The sequence below is a fragment of the Corythoichthys intestinalis genome, chromosome 22, assembly GCF_030265065.1.
Source record: "Corythoichthys intestinalis isolate RoL2023-P3 chromosome 22, ASM3026506v1, whole genome shotgun sequence".
In the NCBI taxonomy this organism is placed as follows: domain Eukaryota; kingdom Metazoa; phylum Chordata; class Actinopteri; order Syngnathiformes; family Syngnathidae; genus Corythoichthys; species Corythoichthys intestinalis.
In genome coordinates this window covers 6,870,760-6,895,425 of record NC_080416.1, presented here as the reverse complement: position 1 = coordinate 6,895,425, position 24,666 = coordinate 6,870,760, and the positions used below count along the sequence as shown (strand labels likewise).

At 37.9% G+C, this 24,666-nt stretch overlaps 3 protein-coding genes across 9 annotated transcripts in view; 2 read left to right on the top strand and 1 right to left on the bottom strand.

Annotated features, from left to right (window-relative positions):
• The window catches only part of LOC130910504 (adenylyl cyclase-associated protein 1-like), a 14,634-nt gene extending 6,736 nt beyond the window's left edge, over nt 1-7,898 (top strand). For all 4 annotated transcript variants that reach the window (XM_057827876.1, XM_057827877.1, XM_057827875.1 and 1 more), the window contains 9 exons: nt 290-433; nt 495-580; nt 649-754; nt 816-1,008; nt 3,453-3,634; nt 3,704-3,827; nt 6,556-6,638; nt 6,918-7,061; nt 7,135-7,898. In XM_057827876.1, coding sequence (XP_057683859.1) covers nt 290-433; nt 495-580; nt 649-754; nt 816-1,008; nt 3,453-3,634; nt 3,704-3,827; nt 6,556-6,638; nt 6,918-7,061; nt 7,135-7,218 — 1,146 coding nt within the window. In that variant the 3' untranslated portion in view covers nt 7,219-7,898. The remainder of the gene's footprint in view (nt 1-289; nt 434-494; nt 581-648; nt 755-815; nt 1,009-3,452; nt 3,635-3,703; nt 3,828-6,555; nt 6,639-6,917; nt 7,062-7,134) is intronic.
• Nucleotides 7,136-24,548, bottom strand: ppt1 (palmitoyl-protein thioesterase 1 (ceroid-lipofuscinosis, neuronal 1, infantile)). 4 transcript variants are annotated; one of them, XM_057827881.1, is made up of 12 exons: nt 24,385-24,548; nt 20,676-20,823; nt 13,007-13,069; nt 12,818-12,934; nt 12,451-12,560; nt 12,246-12,373; nt 12,111-12,181; nt 11,942-12,044; nt 11,787-11,877; nt 10,213-10,311; nt 10,016-10,087; nt 7,136-8,142 (listed from the first exon to the last, which is right to left on the bottom strand). In XM_057827881.1, exons 4-12 carry the CDS (start codon nt 12,924-12,926, stop codon nt 8,020-8,022), a joined length of 906 nt encoding a protein of 301 aa, XP_057683864.1. In that variant the 5' UTR covers nt 12,927-12,934; nt 13,007-13,069; nt 20,676-20,823; nt 24,385-24,548; the 3' UTR covers nt 7,136-8,019. The 4 variants fall into 4 exon arrangements, with proteins under 4 accessions (XP_057683864.1, XP_057683866.1, XP_057683865.1 ...); XM_057827883.1 differs by having other exon boundaries at nt 13,018-13,069; XM_057827882.1 differs by having other exon boundaries at nt 13,028-13,069.
• On the top strand, nt 15,473-24,666 carry LOC130910506 (ras-related GTP-binding protein C-like). Its single transcript, XM_057827878.1, has 7 exons — nt 15,473-16,002; nt 17,413-17,616; nt 17,684-17,883; nt 17,987-18,101; nt 20,693-20,835; nt 20,903-21,051; nt 24,200-24,666. Exons 1-7 carry the CDS (start codon nt 15,823-15,825, stop codon nt 24,346-24,348), a joined length of 1,140 nt encoding a protein of 379 aa, XP_057683861.1. The 5' UTR covers nt 15,473-15,822; the 3' UTR covers nt 24,349-24,666.

Genomic DNA, 24,666 nt, shown 5'->3' with positions numbered 1-24,666 from the left:
TAAATCTGGAAAAAACACATTGAACACACACCATACTTCAAGGTTTTTCACTTATCGCAGCGGGTTCTGGTCCTTATTAACTGCGAAAAACGAGGGATCACTGTATATTTCTCTTGTTTTTAAATGTCCAAATTAAAAAAAAAAGTAATAGGCTCAATTTTTGTTCAATGTCTAAATGAACGAAAGTTGTTGATGAACTTGATATTCGAGGAGTTGTCAATAGATGGTATTTAAGTGGCAATTGAGTTGTTTGACGTCTCTCTTTTTTTTTTTCCTTTTTCTCCTAAAGGCTGTTTTGGGCCTCCTCCTGAAGCCCATTTCCGACAGCATCCAAGAAGTGCAGGAATGGCGTGAGAAGAAACGCTCATCCCCGCATTTCAATCACCTCTCCGCCGTTAGCGAGAGCGTGCCCGCGCTCGGATGGGTGGCCTTGGTCCGTTTTTATTTAGCGCGCGCTTTCTCTTTATATGCTAATTTCCATTTCTGCACGGCAGAGCCCTAAACCCGGCCCGTATGTCAAAGAAATGCGTGATGCCGCCGTTTTCTACACCAACCGGGTACTCAAAGAGTACAAGGACAAGTAAGTAGAGTACAATTTCTGTGTGAAAAGCCGCACTTTTTCCTCATATTTGCCGTTATTTTCCAAAGGGACAAGACACACGTGGATTGGGTGCACGCCTATTTGTCTATCTGGACCACATTGATGGATTATATTAAGGAACACCACACTACCGGTTTGTCCTGGAGCAAGACGGTAAGAAGCCCGCTATTTTCGTAGCGAAATTGGCGATAAAGCGCGACTGGTTGCTCTCCAGGGGCCAGTGGCTTCGGCGCTGCCATCCAGCGGAGCTGCTCCCAAAGCGGCCGGCGGGTGCCCTCCCCCGCCCCCTCCCGGCCCGCCACCGCCTCCCGCGGACCTCGGTGGTCCATCGGTGCACGGCGACAGTGATGCCCACAATCGGACCGCCTTGTTTGAGTCTATTAACAAGGGGGCTGACATCACCAGGGGTAAGAAGGCTATTTGATAGTCGATTTAGATATTTTTTACCTAAAAGTTGTCTGAATCAGTTAATCGAGTTAATTACAGCCTAAAAATTAATTAATCGTTATTATTCGCAATTCAAACTCTCTATAAAATATGCCATATTTTTCTGTAAATTATTGTTGGAACGGAAAGATAAGACACAAGACCGATGTATACATTCAACATACGGTACATAAGTACTGTATTTCTTTATTATAACAATAAATCAACAAGATGGCATTAACATTATTAACATTCAGTTAAAGCGATCCATGGATAGAAAGACTTGTAGTTCTTAAAAGAAAAATGTTAGTACAAGTTAGAGAAATTCTTTATTAAAATCCCTCTTAATATTTTCGTTTTAATAAAATTTGTAAAATTTTCAATCAAAAATAAACTAGTAGCTCGCCATTGTTGATGTCAATAATTACACAATGCTCGTTCATAGTGCTGAAACCCACAGTCGCACCCAAGCACCAGCAGAGGGCGACAAAACGCCCAAAAACACAAGTAACAAGTGCACATTACACTGTTCTGTCATTTTAATCTGTTTGAGCGGAGCATGTGCGTTAATTTCGTCAAATATTTTAACGTGATTAATTCAAAAAATTAATTAACGCCCGTTAATGCGATAATTTTGACAGCCCTAAAAAAAAAAAAAAAAACATTTGATCAGAACAAATTTGACATCTAGTACAGTCAATGGCACAGGAGTGGGACTGGGAAAAAGATTGGGTTGCCCACATTTTTGTTTGTCATTTAAAGATGTTAACGTTTTTTGTTTTTCAATGTTTATTTTATGTTGTAATTATTTCAATGTTAACCCTTTATTGCCAAACATATCACATTTGATACACCTAAAATTTCATGATTTTGAGACTAATTCAGAATTTTGACATTTATTTTTGGAAAAAAAAAAAAAAAAAAAAAGATTGATGCAAGTCAACACATGCATCTGCAGGTTCCATGAGAAAAACAGAATTTAGCAAGGGTTATGGATATTAGAGCGCTTATTACACACATATTCATGAAAAAAAGATTTCATTAGGACTAGACATGTGCCGGTTACCGGTTTCACGGTTTACCGTGGTGTGAAAACGTCGCGGTTTCAAAACCACTAAAATTTTCCGTCATACCTTATTACGGTATTCGCTATTTTTCATGTGCCAAAATGCAGCCGAAGTGGCTTGGTGCGGCACCGCTCACCCCTTCCCGTTTGTTGCCGTGAGTGTCACTAAACAGCCAGCAAACCCAAAAACAAATCCTCCAAACACAAGGCGTACTTTTCTTCAATTTATTGAGCTCTCAAATCGTGGTGAAATATACAAATAAATACATTTAAAACGTTGTACAATTGTATTTTTCCACGTGTGATTAGGTTCAACAGGATAGCAGTAGCACCATTAAAAAGTTCGCCAAAAACAAAACACACATTTTCCTTTCAAATTCAATATACAAACTAAAACTTACAAAGACGAATGTTAGCCTAGGCTAAACTGGGAGAGCAGCTTCTTTTATGTCTCACAGCCGCTGAGTGAGAGAAAAGCTTGAATGAAGGGGGGAAAGAAAAAGAATCGCGTCAAAGATCGCTAATTGAGAGAGGAGGTCTCACTCCTCACTTTTTTTTTTCTTTTTTTTTTTTTTAGATGAAACCTTTCCTCAACAATATTTACATTTTAACTAATTTATAAAACCAACTTATACATTTTTAACTAACTTATTAACTTATGAATTCTTTGTTCTTTTTAACACAAAGGCATGGCATCATGTAGACTAGAGTTGACACAGTGGCTGAAAATTGAGAAACTTCACTTGAGCTTCCCCCCTCAAAAAAAAGTCACAGTATATATTTTTAATTTTATTTAGAAGTGTTTTTACTTTTTATAGCAATTATTTTGTTCTTACTCTAATATTGAGCAACTTGAGCTGTGGCTGTGGGTATAGTCTAGGTTCTATTTATTTTAATTTTATATAATATTTGTTATTTTCTGTTAATTTATTTTCACATTATATTCATGTTCCAATTTGCAAATATGTTTTGAAAAAATCCTGTTCAATGGATTTTTTTTTTTTTTTTTTTAAAACCCATACATCTCAAACTTTTGGAGCTATAATTGCAATACCTTGATACCGTGAAACCGCGGTATTTTTGCTCACGGTTATCGTACCGTGAAAATCTCATACCGGCACATGCCTAATTAGGACCTTATTTTTCAAATTTTGGGATTCTCAGTTGCAGGTATTTTAAATGGAAAAAAACATTTTAACAGAAAAAAACTGCTAAAATTTCTGTTGTTGTTGAAAGCAGATGATCTTAAAAAATGTCATATTTTTAAAAAATTATTTCATTTAATATTTTCAATAAAAAAAAAAAAAACGCCCAGCAATTTTCTTACTTCTATAGTCAACAAGAGTTTGTTTTTCCCAGGTCTGAGGCACGTGAAGGACGACGAAAAAACCCACAAGAACCCCAACCTCAGAGGCCAAAGCGCTCCGGTGCGTACCGGACCCAAACCCTTCACTTGCCCTTCCCCCCGACCCGGCACCTCGGCGGCCCCGTGCGCCAGGGCCGCCCCCATTTTGGAGCTCGAGGGCAAGAAATGGAAAGTGGTACGTAGCCAGTTGCGTTCCGCCTCAGCCGGGCCGGTTCTGACGTCGCGTCGAAAATAATCTCTGTAGGAGAACCAAGAAGGCGAGCCGAACCTGCTGATCAGCGACACGGAGCTCAAGCAAGTGGTGTACGCTTACAAGTGTAACAACAGCACTCTGCAGGTCAAAGGCAAAATCAACTCTATCACTATTGGTAAGACCAATAAAATGTTCATTTTAATATATTTTTGACAAAAATATATTTAATAAATAAGAGTAATTATAAAATTGACTGAGTAGCAAAAATTGCAGTAAATGTTACACATTTATCATTTTACTTATGATTTTATAACCCTCTTAAAAGATGGCATCACTAGTATAAATTAGTGCAATTAATCGATGAACTTGTCTGAACCATTTGTTTAGAGCAGGGGTCAGCAACCCTGGTCCTCGAGTGCCACTATCCAGCTTGTTTTCCATCTCTCCCTCCTTTGACACACCTGAATCAAATAATCAGCTCATCAGCACGCTCTGCAGGAGCCTGATAACGATCATGATTATTTGATCCAGGTGTGTTAAAGGAGGGAGGCATGGAAAACAAGCTGGATAGTGGCACTCGAGGACCAGGGTTGCTGACCCCTGGTTTAGCGCATTGTGGGGAAAAAAAAGAGCATTTTTTAGCATTTACGCTAGCAGACTTTTGCTATATAAGTTTGCCAATTGTTCTTTTGTTGTACATAGATCCTTATTTATTTTACTTTTGTATACTGTTTGAGGCTCAGCTCAGAAATTTAAATTTTTCATGTTCCTCATCCGATTACTTGATTATTCCAATTAAGTAGTTCATCGATTAATCAGCTAATAAAATAATCGGTAGCTGCAGCCCTAGTATTAATAATAACAGCCAGTATGATTTTATAATCATTTAAAAAAAATAATGAATATCTGATCTAGATGTGGTAAATATTAGGAGTACAGCTATTGATTAATATATCAGTTCAAATAATCGGATTACAAACATTTAATGCGTTGCAGAATTTTAGCAGATATAAAAGTCTTGCTAAGACTGAATTCAAAAGAACAAATGCAAATACAAAATAAAATTCCTTGAGTTTTTTCTAACTATGCAGAATTGTACTTTCATTTCACAAGAACAAAGTACCTAAGCATAGACTGAAACGGTATTCAGAAAAATAAGAGGTTCAAAGTACAAAAGAACAGTTGGCCTATTTGACTAGCTTGCATTGAAAACGTCCGCTAGTTTAAATGCTATAATATGTTCGTTATTTTTTTTTTTTTTTACGATGACTTTTAACAAATCATTCAATCACACATTCCTACAAAAAACTGCTAAATATACGCTTTAATTTTTATTACAAATGCAGAAACTTATATGAAATACAAATACCTCTACTAATGAGGCCGGGCAGTAACATGTTTAAAATTTATAATTATTACATTTGAAGTGCTTAAAAAACATTTTTATTAAAATATACAGTGGTACTTCTACTGTACATACAAAGTTAATTCGTTCCAAGACCTTGTTTTTAAGTCAAAATGGTCGTATGTCCAGCAGGATTTTCCCATAAGAATACATTACAATTCCATTAACTCGTTCCACAGCCCGAAACCCTACCCTAAATCTTTTATAAATGCCATGTTGTTTGCATGTTACGTGTTTTAGATCCCCCTGGTGGCGAGTTGCAATTTGTTTTTCTTATCAGGCATGTTTTGGCTGCCAAAGAGCAAAGACCTACGTTCTCATAGAAAGAAAATAAAAAGGCAACGCGTTGATGCAGTTGAAGTTTTGTTTTAAATTTGGGACAGGCATCATTATTGTTCTAACTGGACATTCTTCTAGTCACACCAGCCCAGTGCTATTTTACAAAATCCTTAACAAATACTGCTGTTACTATTGCAAAAAGCAACTACAAAGAGCAAAACAAATACATTATGAATAAAAATCGGAATAATAATATGATACGTAATAATGTAACAAATATGGTTCTAATGTGGCAGGCGTATTTAGCGTGGTGTACCTGAACGCACCGCGGGGGCTGACAGCAGAGAGAGTGCAGTTGACTCTTTTCACATCCTGTTGTTGCTATCAGTTGTGTTGTGTTGCACAAGTTCTGAAATAAATGATTAAAAACCATACGAAGCTGGCGATCACTTTAGCTATGGTATAGAATAATAATTGTCACCTTAACTTATAAAGACTGGCGAAGAGAGGTCGGAGGAGTCTTGTCAAGCAATTCAGACGTGCAACCCACGCTCATATTCCATCATTCCATCTTCATTTCAATGGTAAACATCACCTTTTTTTTCACCACCTGCTTTAACATTATTGGAACCCATGTTGATTTCTCTCACAAGAAAATCCATCGTGCGTCAGTCTTGCGGTAAAACAATGAAATTGCGACGCTGTCATGAATCGTATTTCGAGTATTTTGTCGGATGTAGAAACAAATGGCGTCTCAAATTTTACGTCGGATCCCAAAAAGATGGTAAGTCGAGGTACTATGTTACAATACTTACAGCTTTATGTTGGTCTTAACAGGGATCAGCTGGATCCAGCCATGTTAGATGAGTTAATGGCATATTCACCGTTGCTACTAGAGGGCAGTGGACCCACCCGAAATCAATATAACTCGCTGCAAACACTTTCAAAACAAACCATTACGTCACCTAAACGAATCCTCAAACTTGAAAAATTTGATTCAAAGCTTTTTTCTAATTGAATTACTCAAGTTAATTTATTAAACATTTATTCTAACACTAAATATGAATATGATGCATTAAATAACAGAAAAGTAATAAATAAAACATTGAAAAATGATTAAATATTTGAGAAGGGTAAAAAATTCTAATTATGAATGCATCGATATTTAAATTAAGGGGAACTTGTGCTGCTTTCACTTCAATTTTTAATATCTTTTTAGACAACTGTAAGAAAATGGGACTGGTGTTTGACGACGTTGTCGGTATCGTCGACGTCATCAACTGCAAGGACGTCAGAGTGCAGGTGTGTACGTTTAACTCGTAGGCTGCCATTGACGGCGATCGACATCCAATCCATTTGGATTGGGAGGACTTCACCCAACGCCAGTCTATATGGATTGGACATCGATTGCCATCAATGGCACTGAAACGAGATCAATACTTCAAATAATTTGCATTTAATCGACAAATTTGATGGAATTTTGTGAGTCCATTTAGGGCAGTTTAAGGATGGATGAATCTGTTGACTGATTTTACAATTGGAGACCAATAACAAACCAACACACGTACCCTGAATGTCCAGGTCATCGGCAGAGTTCCCACCATCTCCATCAACAAGACGGACGGTTGCCATGTCTACCTGAGCAAAGACTCTCTGAATTGCGAGATCATTAGCGCCAAGAGCTCCGAGATGAACATCCTGGTGCCCAACAAGGAGGGCGAATTTGTGAGTCTCCTCACTTTTAATTTTCTAAAAGCGTTCGAAAACGTTAAATTGAGATTTCGCTTCCACCCCTCAGACGGAGCACCCGGTTCCCGAGCAGTACAAGACTGTGTGGGACGGCACCAAACTGGTCACCACGACCACGGAGATGGCGTGCTAGATACGCCCCCTTTTCCTCACGAGCCCCTCCCCCCATTTCGCCCACCTGACTGATGACCCGCACTCACCAGCTTAGCCCGAAAAGTTGCGAATCTTACATTGTGCGTTTTTTTCTTTTCCTCACCCCAGCCAATCGCAGCTTCTGCTGTTCCTTCCCACAGCCAATGAGGACCGCTCGCTCTTATCGGAAGCGTTCCTCGAGCCAATCAAGGTGCACTTTGCCAATGGCGTCCGAGTAACGCCGTACTAAATTAGCTAGCGTACTTACGCGGATATCGTCTCTGCAAGCCAGTTATCAAGACGCGTTTTGCGCTAATTATCTTTTTTTTTTTTTCCGGCCAGGAGGGCTCTTATTTTCGTGAAGAAAAATATGGTGTGGTAGGTTTTTGTTCCATGATATGCAATTCCACAAAGCACTTGTTCAATCACTTCCGCATTGTGCATAAAAAGTCTTAACGATTTTCGTGTAAAATCAGGTTGTGCTAACCCTAGCATTTAATGTTCATCTGGCATTCCCAAATATTTTGACATTCCATGTTCATGTCTTACTGGCTCCGCCGACACTTTGGTCAATGAGTGAGTGCTTTCGAGCTGTTGATTGTCTTTTATATCGTCTTTACCATTTCGTGGGGAGGATTAAGATCATTTAGTTCAAGACATCATTAAACTGTTGCAATAACATTCTGTTGTTTTTATTTTTTGAACTTGTACAGCAACTGTTAATGTCTTATCACGTTGATAAACTACAGATTTAGTGCAAAAAAATAGTTGAGAGTGACACCCACCCAATTTTTTTTTCTTCCTAACGTAAGTAAGGCAGCAGCTTAGCGTTGAACCACTCTCTGGTAAATTGGAGATGGTCTCCATCTGTGGCCAGAAAAACCAGCTTTCCTGCTTTGTCCATGGCGGCCAGGCCCAAACGATCCTAAATTGACAAAGGAAGTTTTGTGATTTTCTGGATAATAAAGAAAAGAAAGCCTTTGTCATTGCACGGAGATTTAAAGCTTCGCCACCACGTGCACCGCATAAAACAAAAGTACAATAAGGCTAATATAAAAACACATATGAAGAAAGAATTGACTAACGGCAACTGATGTAGTGCATACAGTGCTCAGACTGACAGGCAAATGAGTGTATAGATATTGATCCAAAAATAGCTTGATAATAACTGCAAATATTTCATATGCAGAACCCAGACTGAGACATGTCTTGAGATAATACGACTTGGTGAGATGCATGCAGTGGTGGATGAAGTACATTTTATTTTACTCAAGTACAGATACAAGGGGGGGAAATTACTTAAAGGGGAAGTTCAGAATGTTTTATTATAAGGCTTAAAATTGAGTTAGCGGGGGTTATTTAATCAGTGGAGTTGGTTTCAACAAATTCTGTGAAGTGAGTTTCGGGGCTCCAGAGTGGCTAAGCTAGCACGAGTCAATAGTGCCTGCTTAGCATACAAATAAAAACCACCATATGCGTGCATGAGAATCACCGATGACCCATGAAATCAATAGTGTTGGCTATGCTTTCAAGATTGTTATTTTACTATTGCATGTCAAAAATTATAGTATGAGCAGCAACATTTGTAATCCAGCAGCTCTGCAGGGAACAGGCTGTCTATGGTAGGAGTGGGAACCTCTTTGTACCTCACGATACAATTTGCGATACAAAACTCACGATAACGATTTGACGATACAACGATTATCGATACATTGGTCAGGAAATCATTCTGGGATATTCTACAAAGAACTAACAAACAGAAAAACAAGCTTCTGCTGTGAATTGGAATGAGTTTATCACTTGTAGACGTCCAATCCATTTGAACTGGGAGGGTGGCAGCGAATGAAAGAATCATTTGCTGCCATCCCTCCCACTTCAAACGGATTGAACATCTATGGCCGTCAGTGACAGCTGATGCCAGGCAATGAGGTAATTTCAGGCCATTTAAGGTCATTTACCTGTAATTTTCAGTTACTTCCTTTTGATTTTGGGGTATTTTATGGGTCACTTCCTGTTTAGAGTTACAGAACAGGAAGTTACCTGGGAATCACCTGAATGAACGAACGTTCCCAGTCTAAAAGATTGGGCGTCAAGCACCATCAATGCAGCCTTATAGTTAACTGAGACACTATTTAAGATTTTGGTAGTAACTTGTTGGTTCACCATTTCGAAGGGCGGCGTGATATCACATCGTTTTTTGTTTTTAATTTAAACAAAACTAACGAAAGGGACTCTCCAGCAGACCGCGCATGAGTGGCCGAAACACTCCTCTCTATTGTGGTCACATTACACATCTAAAAAAAAGTCCAAGTCCTGTGTTGCCCAACGACAGCCCCAAAACATCACTGCTCTAGAGGAGATCTGCACGGAGGAATGGGCCAAAATACCAGCAACAGTGTGTGAAAAGCTTGTGAAGGGTTACAGAAAACATTTGGCCTCCGTTACTGCCAACAAAGGGTACATAACAAAGTATTGAGATGAACTTTTGGGAAAGACCAAATACTTACTTTCCACCATGATTTGCAAATAAATTCTTTAAAAATCAAACAATGTGATTTTCTGGTTTTTTTTCCCACATTCGGTCTCTTATGGTTGAGGTTTAACCATGTTGACAATTACAGGCCTCTCTAATATTTTCAAGTGGGAGAACTTGCACAATTAGTGGTTGACTAAATATTTATTTGCCCCACTGTATGTATATATATTACAAACAAAGTGGTATCGGTATGGTATCGAGGCCGAAAAATGCTTATCGGTGCAACACTAATCATAACTCATAACTTGGTAGTAATACAAACCTCTTTGTAGAGAAGAGACTCCTGCAGGGTTTCCGTTTCTTTAGCTTGACCTGTTTTCAGGAAGCCAAACCACTACAACAAAGACAAGTTCATTCACTGATGGCGCTAGACATCTAGGAATAAAATTCATTTAGTTTCTAAAAGCCATGTGACTGGACGTCTATCATCATCAATGGCAAAGTGTGAGCAAAACATACCTCAGAATCAACAGGGTCTACTACAGTATCCTGCAAAAATTTGACCATGACGAACTTGTCCAGGAGCTGAAGGTTTTTCTTGTAGGTCTCATTTACAACCTTTGGAAGGAAAAATGGATCTGTTGACATTTGAATAGCAGTATCAGGTACCGATACCGATACTCAGGCATAAAAATGAGTCAGGGGTTAAAAAGGTGAGAAGGGTGTGGAGGAAATATGTTCCGGTAGATTGTACAACTAGGGCTGACCCAAACAACAAACTTAGTCCCGATTAGTCAGCCGACTTTTTTTACGATTAGTCGACTAATCTAATTTTTTTCTCACTTTTTACTAATTTAGCAATAAAATTTTTGATGACGCTTATTAAGTCAAAAAAATATTTTTGGAACACTTAAATTTTTAAAGTAGAAATAAACACGTAAATAACAACAATAAATCCCAATCAATGAGGTCAAATGCTGATAGCATTAACTAGTGCAAAAGAATGTAAACAGATTCAGAACACTGACTTCGCCTTTCCAACATGATTGAAAATAATTCTAAAAAAAAATATTTAGCATTAATATTATAGTATACTACTATATATAATAGTATATGACGTGCTTTTATTTTTGAAATGTTCACCGGAAGTACGTTTGCTAAACTGCTAACTGAAAGCTTTACACGCCGTAAAAAAAAAAAGCACTTTTTGTCATTGCATGTAGTGTCAGTAAGTTTTTTTAAATCATAATTTTTTTCATTTGCAAATGCTGTTAACCAGTGATTTTTCATGTTTCAAGTGTCATCTTTTAACCGCAAGTTTGCGTTTTGGAGAAGACTGCCAATGTTTTATAGCAGGCTAAAGTAGGTTGTGGTACGTCTTTTTTCCCCATTACCCTCAATGTAGCAATGCTAACATTTACAATGTTTAATATAGATGGGTTTCCTTATTTTGTATGTCTGAACACTTATTCTACTGCATGTTGATGACCAATAAACATCTGTTAAAGTGGAGTCTCATATTCCATCATCACGTACGTGTACACGCACGCACAAATGTATGCACCCACGCGGCGATAAAACGCAGCCGTGAAAATTACCGCCCTCATTTTTATTTACCGTGCGATAAATGGACTCATTGCATATCGCGACAGGCTTAGCAACTTCAATAAAACATGTCGTTAGTTAGTTAGATGGACTTACTGTATGATCTGTCAGCTTTTAATTGTCTCCTGTCGTCTTCCAAAATTACAACTGGGTGACGGCGCTTGAGGTGCTCATTCACAGCCGAAGTGCAGCCAATCTTGGCATTGAAGAGACAGGACACAACAGTGTATCCTCCTTTGTTTCGTTGAAATAAGTCAATGTTTTAGCCACTCTGGTACGCTTTTTTTTTTTTTTTTGACTCCGTGCCGCTTTTCCCTCTTGCATACCAAGCATCCAACCTTAAAAATGTTCTCCTCGGATCTACACAATTAACGTAGGTCACCCTTTTTGACTTATAACGGCGAATTTTGCCAAAAGGTGAGAGATTTTCATGCCTGGATACTGAGTATCGGATTGGGACATCCCTACTTGACAGAGTACAAGCTCACCCTCTCTTGGTTGATATCAGCCAGGAAGAGACTGTGCTTCTTGTACAGGTCATCATTCAAAGGGTCATGCCAGTACTGGGCCTGCACCAGGCTAAAAAAATGACACGTGTGGATACCAAGCATGTCATATGGATGTAAAAATTAAGATACCTTACTGTTTTTGAACAAGGTCGCTGTAAGCACCCAGGTTCAGAGCCGCTCGGATCGCGTCGCAGAATTTTGAAGCCTCCCCGGGACACCTCGGCAGCCCGTAGACACCTAAAATCCAGCTCGGTATCTTTTTAAACATTCACCATGTCTCTTAACTGTGACAATTTTTCATACCTTGGTGCTGGCCGCCGACTGAAATGAGCGTCTTCATTGGTGGAGAAGGACATCTCTGTGCTACGGCTCTCCTGTGAAGCGAAGACAGTCACACAAAAAGCCTTTGGAGGGACAAAAATATCCAAAGTTTCATACAGAAATTGCGCCCCCTGCGAGAATCCCATTGCATTGTAGCCTCCTTTTAACTGCGGATCCTGAGCCAGTTGACTACACACCATGGACACTTGATCATTCACGTTCATGAAGAAGCCGTTTTCTGTGTCCTGTGGGGAGAAACACGTGTTTAAATTTGATTTTTAGTTTATTATTCTGACACAAAAGACAGGTGTAGAAAAAATACCTCCACAAAATTCTTGCCAATCTGCAATGAATGTACGTAAATACCCGGAATCTCCTCCTCGATTATTTTTTTGATGCCGCCCAAACTGAGTGGGTTGCAGCAAGTGTCACCTGTTCAACAAAAATGTAAGGAATTACTTTACTTTGGATGCCATTTACGGGAATAGACGCCCTATCCATTCGAGAGGGAGGGGCGAATGAACGTTCGTTCATTCGCCCCTCCCCGTCAAATGGACTGGACACCTATTGCCGTCAATGGCTGATATTACATTTTTCTTCTTTTACTAACTACCACAGCACATACTCTTATGAATACTATACATACGAATTAAAAACTACTATAGTACGGTATAAAACGCTATACTCACCCATCCCATGCCACATAACCAAAGGTACTGTCCCATTGGTGGAAGCTTTAGCCGGCATACTAGCAACTAGCAACACCGGAGCCAAAAGGAGGAACCACAGAACAAACATCCTGAAGTCTAAAATCATAAATATATATAGGGTTTAAAAATGATACTGGCATTGAAATGTTAACAAATAAAATTTTCTACCTTGAAAGTACCTCTACTTACGAAATTAATTGGTTCTGGAAGTAGTTTCGTAACTTGAAAATTCTGTAAGTAGAGACGCATTTTCCATTAAAATGCCCTAATCTGTTCCAAGCCCCCCAAAATTGACATCTTTTTAATGCATAAAAAATGCTTCAAAACGTGTAATGAATACATGTTACAATTAGATTATTACATAAGAAACATCAAATCACAGCTGTGCAAAATGTAAAAAAAAACAAACAAGAAAAAGCTGTCGGAACACGAAGTGCGAATGAAGTGGAAGCTGGTATACACACATACAGTGCTGGCCAAAAGTATTGGCACCCCTGCAATTCTGTCAGATCATGCTGAATTTCTCCCAGAAATTGATTGCAATTACAAATGCTTTGGTAGTAATATCTTCATTTATTTTGATTGCAATGAAAAATTACAAAAGAGAATGTTAAAAATTAACAGCACCTGTTACTTACCTGTTGCACATACCAGGTGGTGGCAATAACTAAATCACACTTGCAGCCAGTTAAAATGGATTAAAGTTGACTCAACCTCTGTCCTGTGTCCTTGTGTGTACCACATTGAGCATGAAGAAAAGAAAGAAGACCAAAGAACTGTCTGAGGACTTGAGAAGCAAAATTGTGAGGAAGCATGGGCAAGCTCAAGGCTACAAGTCCATCTCCACAGACCTGAATGTTCCTGTGTCTACCGTGCGCAGTGTCGTCAATAAGTGTAAAGCCCGTGGCAGTGGCACTGGCACTGTGGCTAACCTCCCTAGATGTGGACGATAAAGAAAAATTGACGAGAGATTTAAACGAAAAGTTGTGCGGATGGTAGATAATGAACCTCGACTAACATCCAAACAAGTTCAAGCTGTCCCGCAGTCCGAGGGTACAACGGTGTCAACCCGTACTATCTGTTGGCGTCTGTATGAAAAGGGACTCGATGGTAGGATACCCAAGAAGACCCTACTTTTGACCCAGAGACACAAAAAAGCCAGGCTGGAGTCTGCCAAAACTTACCCGAGAAAGCCAAAAATGTTTTGGAAGAATGTTCTCTGGTCAGATGAGACAAAAGTAGATTTTGGGGGGAAAATGCATCAACATAGAGTTTACAGGGGGAAAAAAACGAGGACACGGTCCCCACAGTCAAACATGGCGGAGGTTCCCTGATGTTTTCTGGTTGCTTTGCTACCTCTGGCACTGGACTGTTTGACCATGTGCATGGCATTTTGAAGTCTGAAGACTACCAAAAAATTTTGCAGCATAATGTAGGGCCCAGTGTGAGAAAGCTGGGTCTCCCTCAGATGTCATGGGTCTTCCAGAAGGACAATTGACCCAAAACACACTTCAAAAAGCACTACAAAATGGTTTGAGAGAAAGAACTGGAGACTTCTTTCCAGACCTGAATCCCATAGAACACCTGTGGATCTAAAAATGACAGTTTGGAGAAGCCACCCTTCAAATCTCAGAGACCTAGAGCAGTTGGCCAAAGAAGAATGTCTAAAATTCCAGCAGAGCATTTTAAGAAACTCATTAATGGATACCGGAAGCGGTTGTTCGCAGTTATTTTGTCTAAAGGTTGTGCAACCAAATATTTGGCTGAGGGTGCCAATACTTTTGTACGGCCCATTTTTGGAGTTTAGCGTAAAATGATAATGATTTAATTATTTTTTCATTGCAAGCAAAATAAATGAAGAAATTTCTACCAAAGCATTTATAATTGCAATCATTTTCTGGGAAAAATTGAGCATTATCTGACAGAATTGCAGGGGTGCCAATGCTTTTGTCCAGCACTGTACACATACAGTAGAGGTCCCTTTTAGCCATTTGGATGCCAGGAATGCTAGGCAATAGCCAATGGCAGAGCAGCTATAAGTATCTTACGTTCAATAAACTGGGAACTGTGAGTACTAACCATACTGTATTTTTCCCTTTTGTATCCTGGAGTTTCAATCATAACAAGAGGCAATATTTTCCCATTGAGGCTTGTCTTAACCTGAACATTCAGTATGTAGAGAAGTTCGTAAGTACAGGTACCACTGTACAATTAATCATTTTTTTTCTCTCTTTTGTAACAGCGCGTGATTAACTAACAACCCCAGATTAGTATGGATTTTAGTACATTTTTCAGGGTATTGGGACCAGATTATTATTATTTTAGTACTGTATAACTCATTTTTGGCAATTTCTTCAGTCAGACGTAGTTATCGCTCATATTAACATCGAATCTGTGGTTTAAAAATGTAAACATTGCAATAGTTTGTGGTTTTGTTATCACGTCACCGTGTTTGCTCGTTGTCAAATATCAAAGAATGCGTGTTTTCACAAGTCGACTTTTTAAATATTTCTAACAACACGTACATTTGATAAAAACAACATTTCCAGTTCGTTAATCACGGTAAAATAGACGTTATTCATTGTAAATAAAAACGGCGTAATCGTTACCTTACTGTTGGTGAAGTCTTCCGGTATCTAACTATCATGTGACAGAGCCAGCCAATCAGAAGAATGGGGAGGGACTCTCGAAAAAGTGACAGACTGGTTTTGTATACCCGAACTTTAAGAGTACATTCATGACTTTTTTACGATATAATAACACTTAAACGCGTCGGGACATTTTTACAGATACGCCGCGAAAATATAAGGCAATTGGATGTAAGTTTCAAGCTGTTTTGATCGGCCATCTGGTAAGTTAGCTTGCCATGTTAGCTCGCGTAGAATATTATCGACAACATTCCTCGTCGGATCATTTAACGAGTTGAAAAAGAGAGAGATCAGATTGAGTTCGGGAGATTAGATAGATTTCGGGTCACGTTCAACATGTCGATACAGTTTGAGGAGCCGGCGTTGAGCGGGGGCTACGATATCGTGGGGTCGTTTCCCAAAAGTTTTGGTTACGGGTTGGAGGAGGCAGACATGGAGGAGAACACCGTGTCAGCTGACAAGCCGAGGATTCTGCTGATGGGACGGAGGCGAAGCGGAAAGTCATCCATTCAGAAGGTCAAACATATTCAAGTTTAAATTTATTCTCTTATTTAATGTTATTTTGATAGGTCTAGTCGTGCATGTACTCGATGTTTTTTAGTGGTATTTTATATAAACATTTTAGCTGCCAATGACAGCGATAGACTCGCCTCTACCAATATTTATTTTAGTAAATGAATACAAAAGAAAATTAAATTCAAAAGTAAATTTAAAGCACATTTAAATTAAAAAAAATTATAAACACGTGTGTATTTTTTTTATTTATTTAACTTTTTTTGAATTTTAAAAAAGTTGTTTAGCTCATTGGCTGCCTCTTTTAATATCAGTTTAAAAAAAAAAAAAAAAAAGTAATTAAAAATGACTTTTATTTTAATAGACATCTAAATGAAACATTTTTTTGTTTATTTAGGTTTTTAAATTATTTTTTATTTGTTTATTTTTTAATATTTGAAGCTTGGAGGTCTGTTTCAAAAAATTTTTAATTGTTATTTTATTACTTTTTCATTTTGTTAATGACTTTTTTATTACACATATAAATGTTGTTGTTTTTTTTTTAATTTAGGGTTTTTTTTCTTCTTAATTTTTAATTTGTTTATTTGTTAAATACTTGAAGCCTGGAGGTCACAATTCCGATTATTTTTTTAGTATTAATAATTTTTTAATTAAAATAAAATGTTATTGACAGCGACAGCTTTCCAATCTTAAAATATTTATTATTAAAAAATGAAAGGTTTAATAATATATGTTTAAAAGCTTCTTTAAATATATATATATATATATATATATATATATATTTTTTTTTTTTCATTTCAGGCAGTGAAATTCATTTTTACAAACACATAAATGTAAAAAAAATTTTTAATTTCATTTAGTTGTTTTTTTTCTTAATTTTTATCTGTTTATTTTTTAATATTTGATGCTTGGAGATCTCAATTTCAATGAATTTTTTAATTATTATTATATTTTATTTTTTCATTCAAAAAAATGTTGTTGAAAGTGATAGGTTTCCAATCTTCCAATATTTATTTTTAAAAAATGAAAGATTTAACAATATATGCTTAAAAGCTTATTTAAATATTTATTTATTATTATATGTATTTTTTTTCATTTCATTTCAGGCAGTTACATTCATTTTCAAAACTACAGAAAAACACAACAACACAAAAAATATATTTAAAAGTAATAAAATAAATTGTAACTCTTTGGCTGCAATTGGACATCTATTGCCGTCAGTAAATGTTTTTTATTCATTTAATAACTACTACAACACATACTCTATGAAAACTATACATTTGCCTGAGCTGGCAGTAAACGCGTTAACTACGTTATCCATCTAAAAGAGGCTATCTACTTTTGTTGACCTTTGCCTTTCTAAATGTAAGTTTAACCTTTGACTCAAGTGATCGGTAGTTGTTATTTGTTTAGGTGGTTTTCCACAAAATGTCCCCCAACGAGACTCTCTTCCTGGAGAGCACTAACAAAATCTACAAGGACGACATCTCCAGCAGCTCCTTTGTCAACTTCCAAATCTGGGACTTCCCCGGCCAAGTGGATTTTTGCGACCCGACGTTCGACAGCGAGATGATCTTCAATGGAACCGGCGCGTTGATCTTCGTCATTGACGCCCAGGTAGAGCGAGATGGGATTTCACGTGTCGGGAGGCTCGAATCGGCAACTTTTTATCTTTTGTGTTCAGGACGATTACATGGAAGCTCTGGAAAAGCTGCAAGTGACCGTGTCAAGAGCTTACAAAGTCAATCCCGATATCAACTTTGAGGTGTTTATCCATAAAGTGGACGGGCTGTCTGACGACCACAAAATTGAAACGCAACGAGACATTCATCAGAGGGCTAACGATGATTTAGCGGATGCTAGCTTGGAGAAAGTTCACCTAAGGTAAAAAAAAAAAAAAAAAAAAAAAGATGATTAAACGGTGTGACTTCCTACTCTAGGCAAAAAAAAAAAAAAAAAGTAAAAATATTTACTTTCTTTTTTTTAGCTTCTACTTGACCAGCATCTACGACCACTCAATTTTTGAGGCGTTCAGCAAAGTCGTCCAGAAGCTCATCCCTCAGTTGCCCACCTTGGAGAACCTCCTGAACATATTCATCTCGGTATGCGGCTTCATCTTCATCTGGTATTATTCAGGGACGGATAAAATTAGAGTTGTCCGATAATATCAGCCGATAAAAGCATTTTAAAATGATATCAGATAATATCGACATTGGTTTTTTATTATCGGTTTTGGGCCAATATGCGTGTTGCCTTCAAAGTGAATGTAGAAGCCTTCTGCCCTTGTACAAGGGCTGGTCACAGCTAGCACAGCAGTTATGCTTATTGACCATTAGATCTCTCTTGTTATGTGAGCATTATCATAATTAAAGCATTCTGTGGGGCGTTACAATACAATTAGCCATAATATGTTAAGTCCACAATTGCATATATCTGCATCGGTTCGGTATCGGATTTTTTAAATTAGACAATATCGGGTTATCGGTAAAAGTCATTATCGAACAACTCTAAATAATTAATCGCAAACGGATTTGACAGATGAACATACTTAGTTAGGCAATTCATCGCAATATTATTTGAGAGATTAAGGTTCTCGTTCAATGCCAAGAATCACGTTTCAGCAACAGCACTAAAATTCATAATGCTGTTGCAAACTAAATGCAACACTTTCAAAACAAACCATTACAACATCACTCTAGTTAAACAAATCCTCGAAGCAGCAAAATTTGATTCAAAGCTTTTTTCTAATGAAATTACTCGAGTTAATCGATAAATCATTGCAGCACTAAAATTGATTAATCATAGATTTTATTGACAGATTAATCTATCAATTTTCATTAGTTAATCACAAAATTATTTGCCACATTAATCAGGCTTCAGTGCCAATCAGTTTGACGTCGATCAATCAATTTGCTTCATCAAAAATTGATTTGACAGATAAATCTATCGAGTCAATCCAGTAATCGCAAAATTGTTCGGCAAATTAATCCGTCATGAACTCATTCACTTGTGGTGTTTCAGTGGCATTGAGGGCCTTATAATTTATAGATTAAGCAGAGGAAACAAAGATTAATCGCAAATGTATTTAACAGATTCATCTAATGAGCTAATCCACTCAATGCTAAACTAATCTGTGATTAACTCATTCGCTGCCAACAATCAGGTTCAGTGACGGCATTAGATTAAATGATTAATCACAATTTAACAGGCAGATTGATCAATCAACTTTATGAATTGTTCACAAAAATATTCGGCATCTTAATCTATGATTAATATATTAATTATTATGTTTCGCTGCTATTGAGGCTAGATGTGCTTCGCCAAACACTCCTTTTACAGATTAACCGATAGAGTTCGTCCAATAATCACAAAATTGAGATTGGAAAATCGGATTAATCTATAATCAACTCATTCACAGCTAGTATTTCGGCCATAATATTTCATAGAATAATCACAAATGGTTTTAACAGATTAATCTATTGAGCTAATCGACTCATCACAAATTCATTCAACAGATTAATCTATGATTAACTCATTCGCTGCCAGGTGTCAATGACAGTGCTCGATAACATACTCGCAAAATAGATTAATCGTAAAATAAATTAGCGTAATTTTTGCACAATAAGACACACCTGACTATGAACCGCCACCCACCAAATTTGGCACGAAAACGGCATTTGTTCATTGAAAAGCCATGCTGGACTATAAGCCGCAGCTGTCCTGACTGTATTATGGGATATTTACACCAAAAGATATTAAACTGGTAACACTTTATTTGACAGCGGCATCATACGACTGTCATAAGACCAAATGAGCCACCATGAAGCTTTGAACCAATTGGCTGCAAACCGTCATTGCTTCAAGAAGCTTCATTTGGCCATCACTGCTCCCTTGAGGGAGACAGTCAACCACTACTGCCACCTACTGTCAACACTTGTCGTCCAACATGCCTCGTAGAATGTCTTGCAGCTCTACAGATTTAAATAACAATCAGAAATTCATGTGCTATGATAATTATTTCTTCAGTTACTGTTCCAGTTGTTTCATTAATAACTAGTTATGTTATTTGGTAACACTTTATTTGCCAGTGCCGCCATAATACTGTCATTAGACAATCATTATTATGACATTACACTGTCATGAGCATTAACAAATGCTGTAATGTCATTCAGTGTTATCCAGCAAATTATCTCACTTTTGAAAGAATGTAAAAGATCCAAGATGGACATAAATGGAGTTAGTGCCATAATTTGCTGAATGACACTTAATGACATAAGCATTCAGTAATGCCCATGATAGTGTCATGTCATAATTGTGATGGTCTTATGACAGTCAATGATGCGCTCTTAAATAAAGCATTACCTACTAAACCAAATAAATCAACAAATTAACTGCACTGGAGTATAATCCGCAGGATTCAGAATGAAGGAAAAAAGTAGCGGCTTATAATCCGAAAATTACTGTAATCACACGTCTTACGATCTATCAACTTCATTGATGAATCGCAAAATTATTTGCTAGGTAATCTGTGGTTAACTAAGCTAGTCTTCTAATCCATTTTGACTCTAAGTGGGCGAATGAACGTTTGTTCAGTCAAAATGGATTGGACGTCAACGGCAGCCCATGAGTGTCCTACAAATGGTTAAGGGAAAAAAAAAAAGGAGCTGAAAACAAACCCGTGATGTGTCGGCAGCACTCTGGAATCGAGAAGGCCTTCCTGTTTGACGTGGTCAGCAAGATTTACATCGCCACAGACAGCTCGCCGGTTGACATGCAGTCCTATGAACTGTGTTGCGACATGATCGACGTGGTCATCGACGTTTCCTGCATTTACGGGTAAGATGGAATTTCATCAGAATGTTATATTCATGTTGTATATCTTTTTCAATAATCTTTTTAAAAGGTTGCTAGACGACGGTAGCGGCTGCGCCTATGACAAGGAGTCTTTGGCTATCATCAAGCTCAATAATACTACGGTGCTGTATCTGAAAGAGGTCACCAAGTTCCTGGCGCTTGTTTGCATCCTCAGAGAGGAGAGTTTTGAGAGGAAAGGTAAGTAAAGGTGGATGTTGCACAAATAAATTGGTAAAAAAAAAAAAAAGAAAATATTTAGCAACTTTTTTGGGGGGGCGGACATTGAGTTGTTTTTTTTTTTTTTTTTTTAAATAAGAAGTTGTGACAGAAGCCATATTCCCTTTTAAAGCAACACTAGGTAACTTTTCAACCTTTATAAAATATTTTGATATCATTTGTGATAATATGTCGACCAGAGGTTGCGCTAGACTTTTTCGTTGTCTGTCATTTTGACTGACAGGGTCATAAAAATCCGGTCATAATCTATTTTTACCCGTCACTTAAATTTTTAAAATGATAATGATGACATATTCAATAGCAGTGTTGGTCAAAAGTGGTGCGTTACTTACTCAACTCTGAATAAATTGAAGAAACTACCAGCCATGTTGTGTGTACTCTCTGCTCTGCTGATTTGTCATCCAAGACTCGGGGTGCGTTCACGTTTGAGAATCGCGCACGTACTTCTGATTTCAACCTGTTTGTCCCTGCTCATTCAATTAGGCTACGTTCATACTACAGGTCTTAATGCACAAATCCGATTTTTTTGTCATATCCGTTTTTTTGGCGTGCCCGTTCAGACTGCCTTTGTCCATTGAGACCATTCAAGTATTATGCATGCACTCTAATTGCACTCTAATCGGTGCGCAGAAGCATCAAAACAAATGACAAGTCATCCGTCATTCCAGGGCTATCATATTTTGCTTTTCAAAAGGAGGACACAAATAACAGACATAAATAATCCCCGTTTAGGCTTATATTCACAGTTTATATGGATCGATAGCATGCACGCACTGTCCGCGCATGTCACACACACATACGGGCAGTTTGTCCTGACTCTCCAAGACGGGCTGCAGCCAGACCCCTCTCCCGACTCTCGGCCGTGTAGGAAATGTTGAAATATAGCTCACATAGAGCAGAGGGAAAACCGATCATTCTCATGCTTATCCTACACCCATTTTTATTTTTTCATGACTGTTGTCAAGCCCGGCCCTTCCCCAAAAGCCGTGTTCACTGCAAGCTAGGCGCTAATAACGCACAACTGAAATCGGATTTGGAACACTGGACGGTACAGACCGCCGCGACAGTCTGGAAAAATGTGGCCCAGATCGGATTTGAACCACATAAAAAAATGACCCAGATCGGATTTGAAATGGTCCACTTCTATGCGACTTGTCCCGTTCAGACCGTCAAGTTAATGCCTGACTCGAGTCGGAAAAACACGAAAAAATTGGATTCGTGCATTAAGACCTGTAGAATGAACGTAGCCTTAGACAATGCTCTCCAAAGCTTCCTAACGTTTTCGTGTTTGCTACACCTGAATGCTAGTTCGGGCATTTTTCCGAGTAAGGCCAGCGACGTCATGCATCAAGAGAGACAATAGCTTATTAATATGCTCACTCACCATCCTGTGGTCTGGGGTGTGAATTGCAACCTGTCAAAATGACGGATGGACTTCAGTTTTTTCCGTCACCGTTTTAAAAAACCGGTCAACGACGGAAAATATTCGGTTAACGCGACCCCTGATGTCGACTGACTGACTAGTTGAATGACGCCTATTTCATATCTTGAGGGGGTGTGTATCGCTTTCACCGGCACCAATGAACTTTGACGAGGGTGGCACGAATCTTGCCGCACAAAAAAAAAAAAAAACTACCAATGTGCTGACTGCTTTGCGGCGTACGTAACTTCCCTCTTTCTCCATTCATTATAAAGACAGACGTCAATGTGAATGCTTTCGCTTGGATTCTGCAAAGATGGCAGAGCATCAAGAGACAAAAAGTTTTGTCGAAGGAGGGAAAAAAAAGGGAAGCTAACAGGATATACAGAATAAAGATTAGCCTGGCTTTTACTGGCTCGCTTGACACCCCACCTCCACCACACTTAACCGAATGTGTTCAAGTGGGGTGGTGGGGGGTTTGGCCACACTAAACCACACGGTTGCTAACCGTCATATGCTATTTAGTTTAGCCACAAGTGGATTCATTACCTTATTACCTTAATGGATTCATTACCTTATTACTATTTATCCTTCACACAGCGGCTGTGAACAGAAATGTTGTTTAATCTATCTGCAGGCGACCGGGATATTGATTTTTGATTAACTGATGATTTTACGACACTGTGTGGGTGTGCGCTGGTCCTCATGGGAAACGCAGTCTTCCTTAAGGCAAAACACATCTGCTTTTGTCCACTGGGGTCGCTAAAATCGACCAAAACTGAAAAGTTACCAAGTGTTGATTTAAATACTTTAATATGTTATAATTTTTTAATTGAAATATATATATTTGATTGATACATAAAAAGAGACAATTTAGTTTTTTTAACTTAAATTTGTCTTGCAAATATTTGTTTTCAAAAAGTAAAAAAGGAATATTTACTGTTTTCCTTTTTTTAAATTTAAAATAATAATTTATAAATGTATTGAAATGGAAAAAAATATGGCCATTTGCATGTCTTTCACATTTTCATTTTTTTCATTAAATCTAGATTTTTCACAGATGGAAAAATAAATAACTGCAAAGAAAAGAATATTTACATTTTTTTCCTTTTAATTAAAAAAAAGCAGCTCAAAAGGAGATTTTGGACAATTTTATACATCTTGATGCCAAAATAAAAAAAAGATTTAAGAATCTTTCTTCGTTCTTTGCTAAAAGTAGATGCTAAATCACTTCAAGAAAATGAATCATAACACAAATAATAATATGTATAATAAGAATACAAAAAAAAAAAAAAAACAAAAAAAAACATGTAATTTCTGAGACTGGCTGGCAACCGATTCAGGGTATACACAGCCTACTGCTGATAGTTAGCTGGAATAAGCTCCAGCACCCTCGTGATGCTCGTGAACATAAGCGGCTCAGAAAATGAATGAATAGTTAAATACATATAATTTTATGTATAATGCAAATTGGTAACATCAGGCATATTATCGTTAATAAGCATTGAAGCTGCTTTGATGAAACGGGCAACAAGGGGTTAGAAATGGTCTCTTAAACAATAACAATCGAAAATAGTTGTCTGAAAAAAAAAAAGATAGCTCTTGATGAATTTGATGATTGCTTAGTTTATTGATCTCGACATCCCTATGCAAAGATTTGAACCTCTCTCTCTCTCTCTCTCTCCACAGGTCTTATCGAGTACAATTTCCACTGCTTCCGAAAAGCCATCTACGAGGTTTTCGAAGTGGCCGCCTCCAACCAAAGTGTGGCACCAAAGAGGTCAAACTTATCAAGTGGCGGCCTGAAATACGCCGCGCTCAACGGAAACAGCGTCTAAACATTATACTGTGAGAGCTCTAGTCGACTCGTTTACCTCAGAGAGGCGACATTCCCGTGTATTTAGTTTGCCATATTTTGCATAATCCTGGTTATGAAGATGTACCCACTCAGCCAGTTTGCTATTTGCGTTTCCCGTCACTCTTTGCTCGTCTTTCTTTCAAATATTGAACCTTAATAGGCTTCGCGCACCCTTTGTGAATAATTCAGGGGCTTTGCTATGATGTTTTATAAGGGCGAAATATAAATTCCAAAGGCCATGATGATTTATTTTTTACTGTACATATTTTCTTTTAATAAAATGTTTCTATTTTGATGA